This window comes from Carassius carassius, chromosome 30, assembly GCF_963082965.1.
Source record: "Carassius carassius chromosome 30, fCarCar2.1, whole genome shotgun sequence".
NCBI lineage: Eukaryota > Metazoa > Chordata > Actinopteri > Cypriniformes > Cyprinidae > Carassius > Carassius carassius.
Window position 1 is genome coordinate 7,163,277 of NC_081784.1, and position 13,564 is coordinate 7,176,840.

The 13,564-nt window shown below is 36.6% G+C and overlaps 1 protein-coding gene across 1 annotated transcript in view; it reads left to right on the forward strand.

Moving 5' to 3' along the window:
* The window catches only part of eys (eyes shut homolog), a 209,230-nt gene that overhangs the window by 184,513 nt on the left and 11,153 nt on the right, over positions 1–13,564 (forward strand). The window contains exons 38-40 of the mRNA XM_059517129.1: positions 1,257–1,365; positions 6,433–6,653; positions 13,312–13,484. Coding sequence (XP_059373112.1) covers positions 1,257–1,365; positions 6,433–6,653; positions 13,312–13,484 — 503 coding nt within the window. The remainder of the gene's footprint in view (positions 1–1,256; positions 1,366–6,432; positions 6,654–13,311; positions 13,485–13,564) is intronic.

A 13,564-nucleotide genomic window follows, 5' to 3' on the forward strand; every position in this document is an offset into this window, starting at 1 on the left:
AACACTATATATATATATATATATATATATATATATATATATATATATATATATATATATATATATATCTTTTGTGTTAAAACAGTCCAGAAAAGCTCCTGCATTTACTGCAAAAAGTTGAAATCATCATATCATATTGGACACATTAAACCTGATGAGAAGTCTCTATAAATGCAAACAGCTGTCCAATGCAACTGAAGTGATTATTCTGCCATGATTAAAATAATTAGCACCTCATAACATAACGCTACTTGGACTAATATCAGAATATTAAAGTCATTGCAGGAGCCTCCGCGAACAATCGAATCAGCTCATGTCCTTATGTTCAGAATTCATCAGCAATACTGATTCAACGGCGGGCTGTCAGTCAAGTTGAATATTTTTCTTGTGGTCCCAATCAGGCATTAATTTGTCAATCTGTATGCATAGCGACTCTCATTACTTCCCTAGTGTTGTAATTAGTGCTACCTGAAGTTGTAGGGCTTTGATTGCCTTCAGGGAGGTGTCCTGAAGGCTGTTTCAAATTAGCATGAGGGCAATCACCCTGATTGCTCGCATCTGGTCATTAAAGGAGAGGGGATTTTTCTCCCCTCCTAGCCCTGAACCCAACGTGGGCTGGAATCAAAAGCTGGTGCTCGAATAAGCAAGTCTTGAGTTTTTTCAAGTACCTAAAAAAAGAGCTGATTGGACAGTGAGGAAATCCACGACTTTTGCATATGGATGCCAATTAAATGTTTGTATGTATTTTTCTGTGAAGATGATGTTTTTTTGCAGAATAACAGTTGGATCATGTCAGGATATAGGCGAAGCCACAGCTAAAAGCTTTGTGGAGGAGATTGTTGAAACCTTCATCAGCTTTTACTGTTGCATTAGGTTCGTGAAATGGATAAATGCAAGGAGGAGTTGTCATTTAACAGTTTGAGATGATTGAGAAAACATATTGCTGGAGTAGCAGAATAGCAAAGGATGGAGACTGAACACAATATATAAATATTGCTCGGAATATAAATATTTTTACTGGAGTTTGAGGTGATTTTTCTTCCGTGGAGTGTCCTAGTAGTAGTAGTAGTCCTTCATCAATTTGTGTTGTTTTCATGCTTGGATTTATGGATTTATTTATGGATTTATTGTGAATGCTGCATGATCTAATGAGATTTTCCTTCCTCCCTCCACTGTGTCTCTGTCTTACTCTCTCATTCTTGATCTGTATTTTCTCTCTCTCTCTCTCTCTCTCTCTCTCTCTCTCTCTCTCTCAGATATGCATTGCCATCTCGTGACAATGACCGGCTCTGTATCATTGAAATAGCTGTTGCTAATGGAACTACTAATCGGCAGCAGAAATACATGGATCAGCCTGTGTCAGAGGTAAACCTGCTTCTGCATAATCGATCATTTGAATGACTCTGACAATCTATAATTCATCTATGAATTGTCTGATTTACTTGAAACATTCTATAATTCTATATTAAAAGAAAATTATAGAATTTCAAAAATACACACACACACACACACATACATATATATATATATATATATATATATATATATATATATATATATATATATATATATATATATATATATATATATATATATATATATATATACTCATACAGTGCTGCTTGAAAGTTTGTGAATTCTTTAGAATTTTCTATATTTCTGCGTAAATATGACCCAAAACATAATCAGATTTTTGCACAAGTCCTGAAAGTAGACAAAGAGAACGCAATTCAAACAAATGAGACAAAAAATATTATTTGTCATTTATTTATTCAGGAGAATTATCCAATATTACATTTCTTTGAATCTTTGGGATTAGCAGTTAATTTTAAAGTGAAATTAGAGTCCATCTGTTCAGTAATATTTTCAGTCATTGGGATGACTATCAGGTGTCAATGTGTGCCCCTTTTTTTTAAGAACAAGGATCTATCAAAGTCTGATCATGTTTGTGGAAGTGAATCATGGCACGAACAAAAGAAATCTCTGAGCACCTCAGAAACAGAGTTACTGTTGCTCATCAGGCTGGAAAAGGTTACAAAGCCAACTCTAAAGAGTTTGGACTCCACCAATCCACAGTCAGACAGGAAATTCGAGACCATTGTTACCCTCCCAAGGAGTGGTCACCCAACAAAGATCACTCCAAAAGTGTGTAATAGTCTACGGGGTTGCAAAGGACCCCAGTGTAACTTCTAAGCGACTAAAGGCCTTTTTTACCTTGACTAATGTTCATGAGTCCACCATAAGGAGAACACTGAACAAGCATGGTGTGCATTGCAGAGTTGCAAGAAGCCTCTGCTCTCCAAAAAGGACAGTGCTGCCAGTCTGCAGTTTGCTAAATATCATGTGGACAAGGCAGAGAAATATTGGTGGAAAGTTTTGTGGGCAGATGATTTTGTGGGCATTATGTTTGAAGAAAAGAACACTGCATTCCAGCATAAGAAACTTATCCTGTCTATGAAACATGGTGGTGGTAGTATCATAGTTTTAGTCTGCTTTGCTGCATCTGGGACAGGATGACTTGCCATCATTGATTCAACAATGAAATCTGAATTATACCAGCAAATTCTAAAGGAAAATGTCAGGACATCTGTTAACTGAATCTTAAGAGAAAGTGGGTCATGCAGCAAGACAACAACCCCAAGCACAGAAGGCGTTCTACTAAAGAATGGTTAAAGAAGAACACCGTTAATGTTTTGGAATGTTCAAGTTAAAGTCAAGAAATCCAGTTTAAATGTTTTGGAAGGACATGAAGCAAGCAGTTTAAAGGAGGAAACCCACCAACATCACAGCATTGAAGTGGTCCTGTACTGAGGAATGTGCTAAAATTCCTACGAGCCATTGTTATCAGCAGTTACGAGAAACTTTATCGCAGATTATTTATCAAAGATTCACATACTTTTGCCACTGACAGATTTGTAACACTGGATCATTTTTCTCAATAAATAAATACCAAAGTACATATTTTTGTCTCATTTGTTTGATTGGGTTCTCTTTGTCTTTCAGGACTTTTATGAAATCTGATGATATTTTGAGTCATATTTATGCAGGAATATAGAAAATTCTAAAGGGTTCATAAACCTTCAAGCAGCACTATAAATATATATTTATATATATCTGAGAACCTCAGAGAGTGCTGTGTTGCAATAATCAGACACTTTCAACAGACTATAAGAGACTTAATCAGAATATAATGGTCTCACAAATCCATTTATGGAGCTGCATAAAAATAAATCACTAGAAGCCTTATGGGAGATGTTGTTTATCTAAATATCTGTCAAATGGCCAAGTCAACAAACTTTGAAGCCCAGTCTGAAAGTTTAAAATGGTTTCAAGGTTAGTTATAATTCTTATGATTCTTTAGGCCTTGTGTAGTTTGTATACAGTTATGTACACTAAACAAAATTATAAACAACACTTTTGTTTTTGCCCCCTATTTTTCATGAGCTGAACTCAAAGATCTAATCTTTTTTCTATGTACACAAAAGGCCTATTTCTCTCAAATATTGTTCACAAATCTGTCTAAATCTGTGTTAGTGAGCACTTCTCCTTTGCCGAGATAATCCATCCACCTCAGAGGTGTGGCATATCAAGATGCTGATTAGACAGCATGATCATTGCACAGGTGTGCCTTAGGCTGGACACAATAAAAAGCCACTCTAAAATGTGCAGTTTTATCACACAGCACAATGCCACAGATGTCGCAAGTTTTGAGGGAGCATGCAATTGACATGCTGACTGCAGGAATGTCCACCAAAGCTGTTGCCCATGAATTGAATGTTAGTTTCTCTACCATAAGCTCCAAGTCACCAAGTCTCCAAAGGCTTTTCAGATAATTTGGCAGTACATCCAACCAGCCTCACAACCGCAGACCACGTGTAACCACACAAGCCCAGGATCCCCACAGCTGCTGCAAAAACGGTTTGCATAACCAAAGAATTTCTGCACAAACTGTCAGAAACAGTTTCAGGGAAGCTCATCTGCATGCTCGTCATCCTCATCGGGGTCTCGACCTGACAGCAGTTCGTCGTCATAACTGATTTGAGTGGGCAAATGCTCACATTCGATGTGGTCTGGCACTTAGGAGAGTTGTTCTCTTCACGGATAAATCCCGGTTTTCACTGTACAGGGCAGATGGCAGACAGCGTGTATGGCGTCGTGTGGGTGAGCGGTCTACTGATGTCAACGTTGTGGATCGAGTGGCCCATGGTGACTGTGGGGTTATGGTATGGGCAGGCATATGTTATGGACAACGAACACAGGTGCATTTTATTGATGACATTTTGAATGCACAGAGATACTGTGATTAGATCCTGAGGCCCATTGTTGTGCCATTCATCCACGACCATCACCTCATGTTGCAGCATGATAATGCATAGCCCCATGTTGCAAGGATCTGTACATAATTCCTGGAAGCTGAAAACATCCCAGTTCTTGCATGGCCAGCATACTCACCGGACATGTCATGCATTGTGCATGTTTGGGATCAGCGTATACAATAGCATGTTCCAGTTCCTGCCAATATCCAGCAACTTCGCACGCCCATTGAAGAGGAGGGGACCAACATTCCACAGGCCACAATCAAAAACCTGATCAACTCTATGTGAAGGAGATGTGTTGCACTGCGTGAGGCAAATGATTGTCACACCAGATACTGACTGGTTTTCAGACCCCCCCTCCCCCCTTTTTCTTTTAAAAGTTTGTACAAAGTTTGTTGTCCAGCCAACATAATTAAGCAAGAATATATGAATACAAAGTCAAAAAATATCTCAGACGGACTCACTATGTTATTGTAAATTAGAAAGATGTCTAATCCTGTCTTGACCAAAACCAATAAACTGTATTTTTTTCCAAAAGAATAATTAGCTTTTGACCTAAATGAACAATGATTGCTAATAATTTCCAGCGTTTAAGACCCATTGACTTCAGAACAGTTATAACACAACGTAGGAAACTTTGTGTAGGAAAGAATAGTGTATTCTAACCCACAATATAGCTTTTTGCCAAATTCTAACAGCTTACTATCCCAAAGCACACACTGCCAATCAAAAGTTTAGGTCAGTATTTGTTTGTTTATATATATATATATATATATATATATATATATATATATATATATATATATATATATATATATATATATATATATATATATATATATATATATATGTTTATATATATATGTATATATATATATAGTACAGACCAAAAGTTTGGACACACCTTCTCATTCAAAGAGTTTTCTTTATTTTCATGACTATAAAAATTGACACTTGATTCACACTGAAGGCATCAAAACTATGAATTAACACATGTGGAATTATATATGGAATTATACATAACAAAAAAGTGTGCTACAACTGAAAATATGTCATATTCTAGGTTCTTCAAAGTAGCCACCTTTTGCTTTGATTACTGCTTTGCACACTCTTGGCATTCTCTTGATGAGCTTCAAGAGGTAGTCACCTGAAATGGTCTTCCAACAGTCTTGAAGGAGTTCCCCGAGAGATGCTTAGCACTTGTTGGCCCTTTTGCCTTCAGTCTGCAGTCCAGCTCACCCCTAAACCATCTCGATTGGGTTCAGGTCCGGTGACTGTGGAGGCCAGGTCATCTGGCGCAGCACCCCATCACTCTCCTTCTTGGTCAAATAGCCCTTGATGCCTTCAGTGTGACTCTACAATTTTCATAGTCATGAAAATAAAGAAAACTCTTTGAAAGAGAAGGTGTGTCCAAACTTTTGGTCTGTACTGTATATATATATATATATATATATATATATATATATATATATATATATATATATATATATATATTAAATAGACAAGTATATATCAAATATATATATTCAAATAGACAAGTTATTTAAATTGTATAATATATTTTACAATATTACTGTTTTACTGTACATTTTGTTAAATAAATACAGCCTTATGTCAGTTTCACACTGCAAGCTAATAAGCTTATAAGAAATGGACATGAATATTATGGACATACACTGAACTATAACTTGGTTAATGCAACATATCTGGGTAAGCGTCTATGGTAAAAGTATGTAGGCTACTATTAAAATAAATAATAATAAAAACAATATGAACTGCCAGTTCTATATTGGAGTATGACTTAAACCGCATGATAGGAGCAGTTTTCCCTCATGCGAATCCCTGTGTTATAACTTTCAAGACTTCGAAACATTCTTTTATCTAAGTTTATCTAAGTTTATAACTGACCAAACTCTAAAAACAATGTATAGCTTGCAGTGTGAATAGTGAGCAAAAGACACTTAAAAAAACACACACATCTTACTAACCCCAGATTTTGTATTTTATTGTACATTGTTGTACTTTAAAGTGCAGGCCAATTTAACATAAATCTCTTTAACAAGATAAAGCATCATTATTGTTAGCATATGTAACTTTTCATCTTCCCAATGCTCAGGTGGTGTTTGGCCCCACATTCCTTGGTGGAGTTCCATCCCTCTCAGAGCTGCACCACAACATTGGGAATGTCTCTGGCTTCATCGGCTGCATACATGAACTGCAGATGGGCTCCAAAGAGCTGTATGTGGTAGGGGAAGCAATCAGAGGCCAAAATATTCAGAATTGTCACGGTGCAGTCTGCCAGCACCAACCCTGCCGTAATGGAGGAACCTGTATGAGGTATGATTTTAAAGATTCTTTCTGCAGTTAGTGTTTTCAGTGTTTCTGTTTAAACAATCTGCAGATGAAAATGACTGTAATTGTTTGTGTCTCGATAAAGGACTTTTTCATTCTTGTTGACACACTGGGTTGTAGACATGTGACCCAAAGAGTTCCTCACTGTACATGTAGCTGTCACGCTCATCAATCAGCATTCTTTCACAAGCATCTCTCAAGTTTGCAATATTTGGCATACAAGCAATTTTCTACTAAATTTAGTGCCTTTGCCAGGGCATGGAGTTTGTAAATATTGTCAATGATATGCAGATGCTATGAAGATTCTCACTTGAGTTTTAAATAGCGGTAATCAAAAGCCTGATTGCAGGGACGCCAGTGATGTGTGAATGTACTTTTTGTTAAATTACAGGCAGCGTTTTTTGTGTTGCCTGTAACCACTGGTTGACTGTTGTCACAGTGTCTGGGTTGTGTTCCCTGGGTTTCCACTAGGTGTCCTCAGTTCCCACGGTGTTTATCATATTATCACTTCCTGTCTCCTTATTTGGTCACCTTCCTCCTTGTTTAGTTAATTGATTGTTCCCCACCTGTCTCCTGTTTCCCCATTATCCTTTTGTGTATTTATACCCGGTCTGTCTGAGTCTGTGTTACGGAGTCCTTGTTTAATGTCTTATGTTGAAGTTAATCCGTAGTCTTGATCTTGCCGTGTGTTCTTGTCTGTTTTCTGGTTTATTGGATATTCTGGTTTTGACCCTGCCTGGACTGTTTACCCTTTTGTATTTGCCCTTCAATAAACAGCATACCTGCAATTGGATCTCTCCGTGTTTCTTGTATCACCAAACGTGACAATAGTTACACATTATTTGAGTTTTATGTTTACTTTTCTGTCTTAAAAGCATGTTTTGGGTTGGGAATCTTTAGGCTCGTCATGATTCTGTTAGGTTCAGTGAGTCATGATCCAATTTCAAATTACCCTTAATCCATCTTTCAATATAGGTGGCAGATCATTTGTAAGTTAAGTTGGGCTAATGTAGATATAGTAACGTCGCACCAGATTTCATCTGTTTGAATGACATTCTGCATCAGCATAAATAAATAAATAGTGTTACACATGTACTTACTATTATAATAACAATTAAGTATGCAAAATTACATGCAAGTAACCCTAAGACAAACCCTAATCCTAACCAAATAGTAAGTACAGTTAATTTATATGTACTTAAATGTATAATTAAACTGTAACAAGGACACCTTAAAATAAATTGTAACCTTTGAAAATAATAAGAAATGTTTCTTAAGCACCAAATCAGCATATTAGAATAATTTCTTAAGTATCACTGAAGACTGGAGTAATGGCTAGTTCCAGAAGAGAAAGGCTGTTAATTAAAAAGTGAATTGTGTTCATTTTTACAGAGATCTTTAAAGGTGTAAATTTGTATATCTGTTGAAGGATAATATGCTGTGTGTGTGTGGGGGGTGTATATATATATATATATATATATATATACATTTATTATTATTATTATCTATAGATGGCCTCAAAGTTAATAGACTAAAATCCAAGAAACTCCAACTTTGATTTTGTTGAATATTTTTCTCTGCTAACAAGGAATATACTCAGACCTTTTGCTTATGTTCGGACAAAGTTAGGAACAAATGTTCATCCAGTAACGTTAATACATTTTAAAGTCATCTAATATTTAATAATGTTCTCAATGTTAGCACAAAATCATTACTTATACATTATTTGTGAAATGTGTTTTCTGGAACATTTCAGATGGACGTTCATTTAACTTTTTTTTTTTACGTGTCTATATAACTTTATAGAAACGTTCTTAGAACATATTTTTGTTAGCTGGGTATTTATCATATTGTAGAATCCTAGTATACTGAAACTGAAAACTATTGCATTACTTAATAATCGAATATAATAATTTAGCACATTTCTGTTCTTGACCTGAATGGCTATGTGCTCTTCACCGGAGTTCTGGAATTATGGCTTGAAGTGTAAAACATGACAAAAAGTTAATTTGTCATCACAAAACCACCAGAGTTTTTTAGTTGCATCCAAAGAGATATTTATTACAAATCCATGTAAATGTCAATCTCGGAAATGCCTTTTGCTGACCCAATCACATGCTGTACTACAGCAGCGTGAGCACAGGCACTCAGCGCACGCTCAGGGACATCTGACAGCTGTGGAGCGCTTCTCCTGAAGGACAGAGAACTGCCTCTGAACTTATTCTCAAACACTTCCAAACACAGAGATAAGGTGCCATTTACCTTTTTTGTGTACAAAATCGATGGGCTAAATTCATTCATTATATACTGAATAAGCAAAAAAATATATAGTGCAATAAAAAATCCATGGACAACTTGTTTGAACATAAAGAATGACCCATTAATACTGTGTGATCTTGCCTTTTGGTTCATAATTTGAAATGTAATATGCAGTTAGACACCTGCTTTTTAATTATAATTACTCACAATTTCCAAATTTTGTTATTTGACAAATCTGAGCAATCATCGAATGAACTGAATGGAATGATTTTTCATATTTTCCAAACTTTTGTCCTGTTGATTTGTTGTTTATTTGATAAATTTTACCAATAATATTTGTACACAATAATAATGTTATAATTAGTATAATTGAATGAAAATGTATTATTAAATGACAGAATTATTTGATATATGTTTTATTTAGGTATTCTATTTTAAACAAAGTCTTACATGGTGGCATCCTCATTTCTGGTTATAAACTCATCTCGGAAAAGCTCTGTGAAATGTGTTTTTTTTTTTTTTTTTTTTTTTTTTTTTTTATAAAGTATCTCAAGAACCAACCTGGTGCATTACCCCCTTCACTGACCTTTATGTGATGATCCATTGAGAAGTCCAGTCTCGACATTTGGTTTGTGTTTGAATGGCCTTTTTCTGTGGGGATGACTGTCCTTTCTTTAATCTTCAGAGAAGTTTCTTGTAAACAAATCTGCAGCGTTTTCTCTTTGATCACATGGGATTCTTTTGATTCGCTTGTTAGATATTTTGTATGTAATCATTCATTTTTAGTCTGAAAGGCTGCTGCTATTATTTTACATCAAGTGCAGAGTACTTGGCCTGTGCATTGAGAATAAAATAACAGTCTGCATTTACTTTAAAAGCATAAAACTAGCTGCACTCATGTGAGGCAGATAATAGCCCTGGAAGATGTCCTAATGGTAATCCCAGTTAGCTGAGAAGAGCGGATGGAGCCACAAAAAAGCCAGCAGCTGATGTTAGCAGGCCAGTTTTTCTCAACAGATGGTTCTCAGACATATTCGCTCTTTCTTTGCCTTTTGCTTCTGCTTAGAGTAATTTCTGTCTCTATTTCCATCTCCCAGAATGGTATTTTACCATCGTTCTCCTCGTCCATTTTCTCTCTGGCACATCAAAACATTTCCAAAATTGCATGTATGGCTGTGGATTTTGTGAGCATTGAGCATGTGAGCATTCAAAGAACCTGGCTTCCTGTTTTAAGTCCATTTACTAGTGTTGAGTTCTGACAGTGATTCATGGCTTTAACGGTTGTAATACTTTGACTTTGAGACAGATTCTTCCCACTTCCACTGGGTAACGGCTGGAGCATGCGGAGGGCAGGAGCGAACAGCTGTACATCAGCCGTTCATTCCATTCCCGTAAAGTGACATCATTCACCTGGCTGTCGAGCTGAGTACTAAACTCTTTTACTGAGTGTGTCACGCCCGCCCAAGTGTATAATTGAGTGCTTGGCCCACTAAACAGGCAATCCAGCATGTTTGGAGGACCGGCCTCTCCATTTCGGTTCTCTGGTGAGCCATGGCCTCATGTCGCGTTTATAGCTGCGATCTTTGAATTTGAAATGCTGCATTTGCTCAGTATTGTTAAAATATCTGGGTCTACATTGCTTTTTTTAATAATATCGGATGACTTTATTAAACAGAATGAAGATTTATCTATTTTACTGATTCCTCTAAGATATTTGTGATGTTTACAATCTGTGCGGCAGCTATAGAAAAGCAATATAGGAAAGACTCTTTTTGTCTGCTTAGCTTATTCTCTTGATGCACCCTTACTTAAGCAGACATTGTGAACACTTTCCTTGTTAAATTATTCATACACATCTGCTTTCAGAAGCTCACTTGTGCAGCTGAATGGTCAGTGGTGTTGGCAGCTTATTATGTCTGCTGGGATAGGTGTGTGTCAAGAAGGCAATTGACTAAATTGAATAAGATTACAAAGAAAAGTTTCTGTGTTTTTTCTCTTGCTTTGTAGCAGTGACCTCTGATTGACCTCCATTCTGCCCAAGCACCAGACAAATGTTCTTGGTTTCGGTCTCTTGACTGTCTTACATAATACCCCATGGTCATCGAGTTCATTTAAATCAGGATCTTTATATAATTGAATGCAGGATGACCACTGTGAACCATATTAGCAACAGTATGTTTCTAAGAGCTTGACCAAATATTATACAATTGTAAAATGTTTGTCCAGTGACCTCATGAAGTTGCAATGCAATGAGGGGTGTTTAATTAACATCTAATTGCATTTTTAATCCAATTTTGTGGGGTAAAATACAATGAGTGAAGAAAGATTCTCATTTTGGCAAATTTAGAAGATTATATATACGATTGTTCAAAGGTGGGGTTTTTTCAGCATAGACGCATTAAATTGATCAAAAGTGACATTATCATAAAGACTTATATGATTCTACAAAAGATTTGTTTTAAATAAATGCTGTTCTTTTGAACTTTCTGTTTATCCAAGACTCTTGAAAAAATGCATCACAGTTTCCACAAAAAATTGAAACAAACATTTTTAGCATTTGAAAAGGTAACACTTTATTTTAAGGTGTCCTTGTTACACATGTACTTACTATTATGATAACAATTAATTATGCAAAATTACATGTAAGTAACCCTAAGACAAACCCTAATCCTAACCATATAGTAAGTACAGTTCATTTCTATTACTCCATACTTAAATGTATAATTACACTGTAACAAGGACACCTTAAAATAAATTGTAACCTTTGAAAATAATAAGAAATGTTTCTTAAGCCAAATCAGCATATTAGAATAATTTCTTAAGTATCACGTGACACTGAAGACACTGAGTAATGGCTAGTTCCAGAGTAGAAAGGCTGTTAATTAAAAAGTGAATTGTGTTAATGTTTACAGAGATCTTATGCAGTGTGATACAGGATAATATGCAGTGTGTGTGTGTGTGTGTGTGTGTGTGTGTGTGTGTGTGTGTGTGTGTGTGTGTGTGTGTGTGTGTGTAATATGTATGTGTATCATATTACTTTTATTATTATTATCTATAGATGGCCTCAAAGTTAATAGACTAAAATCCAAGAAACTCCAACTTTGATTTTGTCTATTTTCCTTCTTTTTTTTTTTCTCAATACAAGAGCCATGATCAAAATCCAGAATATGTCACTGCAATGTCAAGACTTTCTTTGAAGAGTTTTCAACACATCTCCTGTGTTGGCTGCGTTCTGGGCTCACCACATACAGCAGACACCTGAATGTTCCTCCTGACTGTTCCCTGCGTCAGTCTGAGCTCGCATGGCTGGTGAAGGGCAATCAGTCACAGAAACAGATGTGTTTGCATGTTCTACATAATGCAGGGCAATAATCTCACAGTCTGCCGTGGCATTACCCCCTGCTGTCATGAAAGGCAGTGACAAACCTTACACCGTCTTTGCCTGGGAATGGTGCAAAGAGTGCTTGTGTACAAATGAGGTCATTTGATTAGTGTCTTAAAGACTGGGAAGGTTGCATGTTGTCCTATCCAGTGTTGTTTGCCATTATTTTTGTAGCATTTTTATGCGTACCAGTGATTTTATATGAAAATATGAGTGGATTCAAAATCTCCTTGAATAGGTAGTCGTCATTCAAATCCTTTCATGCCTGGGGTTTAGGAATATTCTGTATTGTGTGTGTGTGTGTGTGTGTGTGTGTGTGTGTGTGTGTGTGTGTGTGTGTGTGTGTGTGTGTGTGTGTGTGTGTGTGTGTGTGTGTGTGTGTGTGTGTGTGTGTGTGTGTGTGTGTAAAAAATTATCTGGGAAAAAATTACTTTCTATTAAGGTGACACTTTGTCACTTAACTCTTGTGACCCATCTCACCAGTTTACAAATTAGCATTAAATGGTATTAATGTCAAATTCTGTCAATTGTAACATCAAATTTAGTTATATTTTTTTCATTAAATATTACAATTTGTTTGCATTTGTTGTACTCCTGTACAAGATCACTGACTGGGAGTCTTCATCTTATTCGAGTATACATCATTCTAATCATATACTAAATCAAGTGCTATTGATTTCCTTAGGTATGGATTTTTTTTTTACTTGGCAAAAGAATAAAAACTGCACTTTTACTTAGTCTTGCACTGCAAGATCAGTTCAGAGTTGAGGTCTAGATCAGGTCTAGAGTTCAGGCCGGTTATGTATGACTTCCATCACTTCTGCTCTGTATTTTCATTTGTATTCTCCTCTGATTTTTTGACCCACCTCCCCCCAATGCCCCTTCCCAATTTATGCTTTCTAGGCAAACTCCACTGAAGGTAATGATGCAGTACGGTTACATTTCATTGGTGTACTAATGATCTCTCTGCTTTTCCCGCTTATTTTGGTTCCTTGTGTGCAGTGATGCGGAGAGCTGGTTCTGTGTGTGTCCTTCGCTTTACTCCGGTAAGCTGTGCCAGTTCACCGCCTGCGAGCAAAACCCGTGTGCGCTCGGCGCCACCTGCGTTCCCCAGACGCGGCTCGAAGCAGTGTGTCTTTGCCCCTATGGAAGGCAGGGTCTCCTCTGCGATGAGGGTAGGTCCCATCAAGGTTTGTGCCTAGACTGTGATCTACACCAATATCCATGGAGACACAATCAAGCCGGCATGACCAGA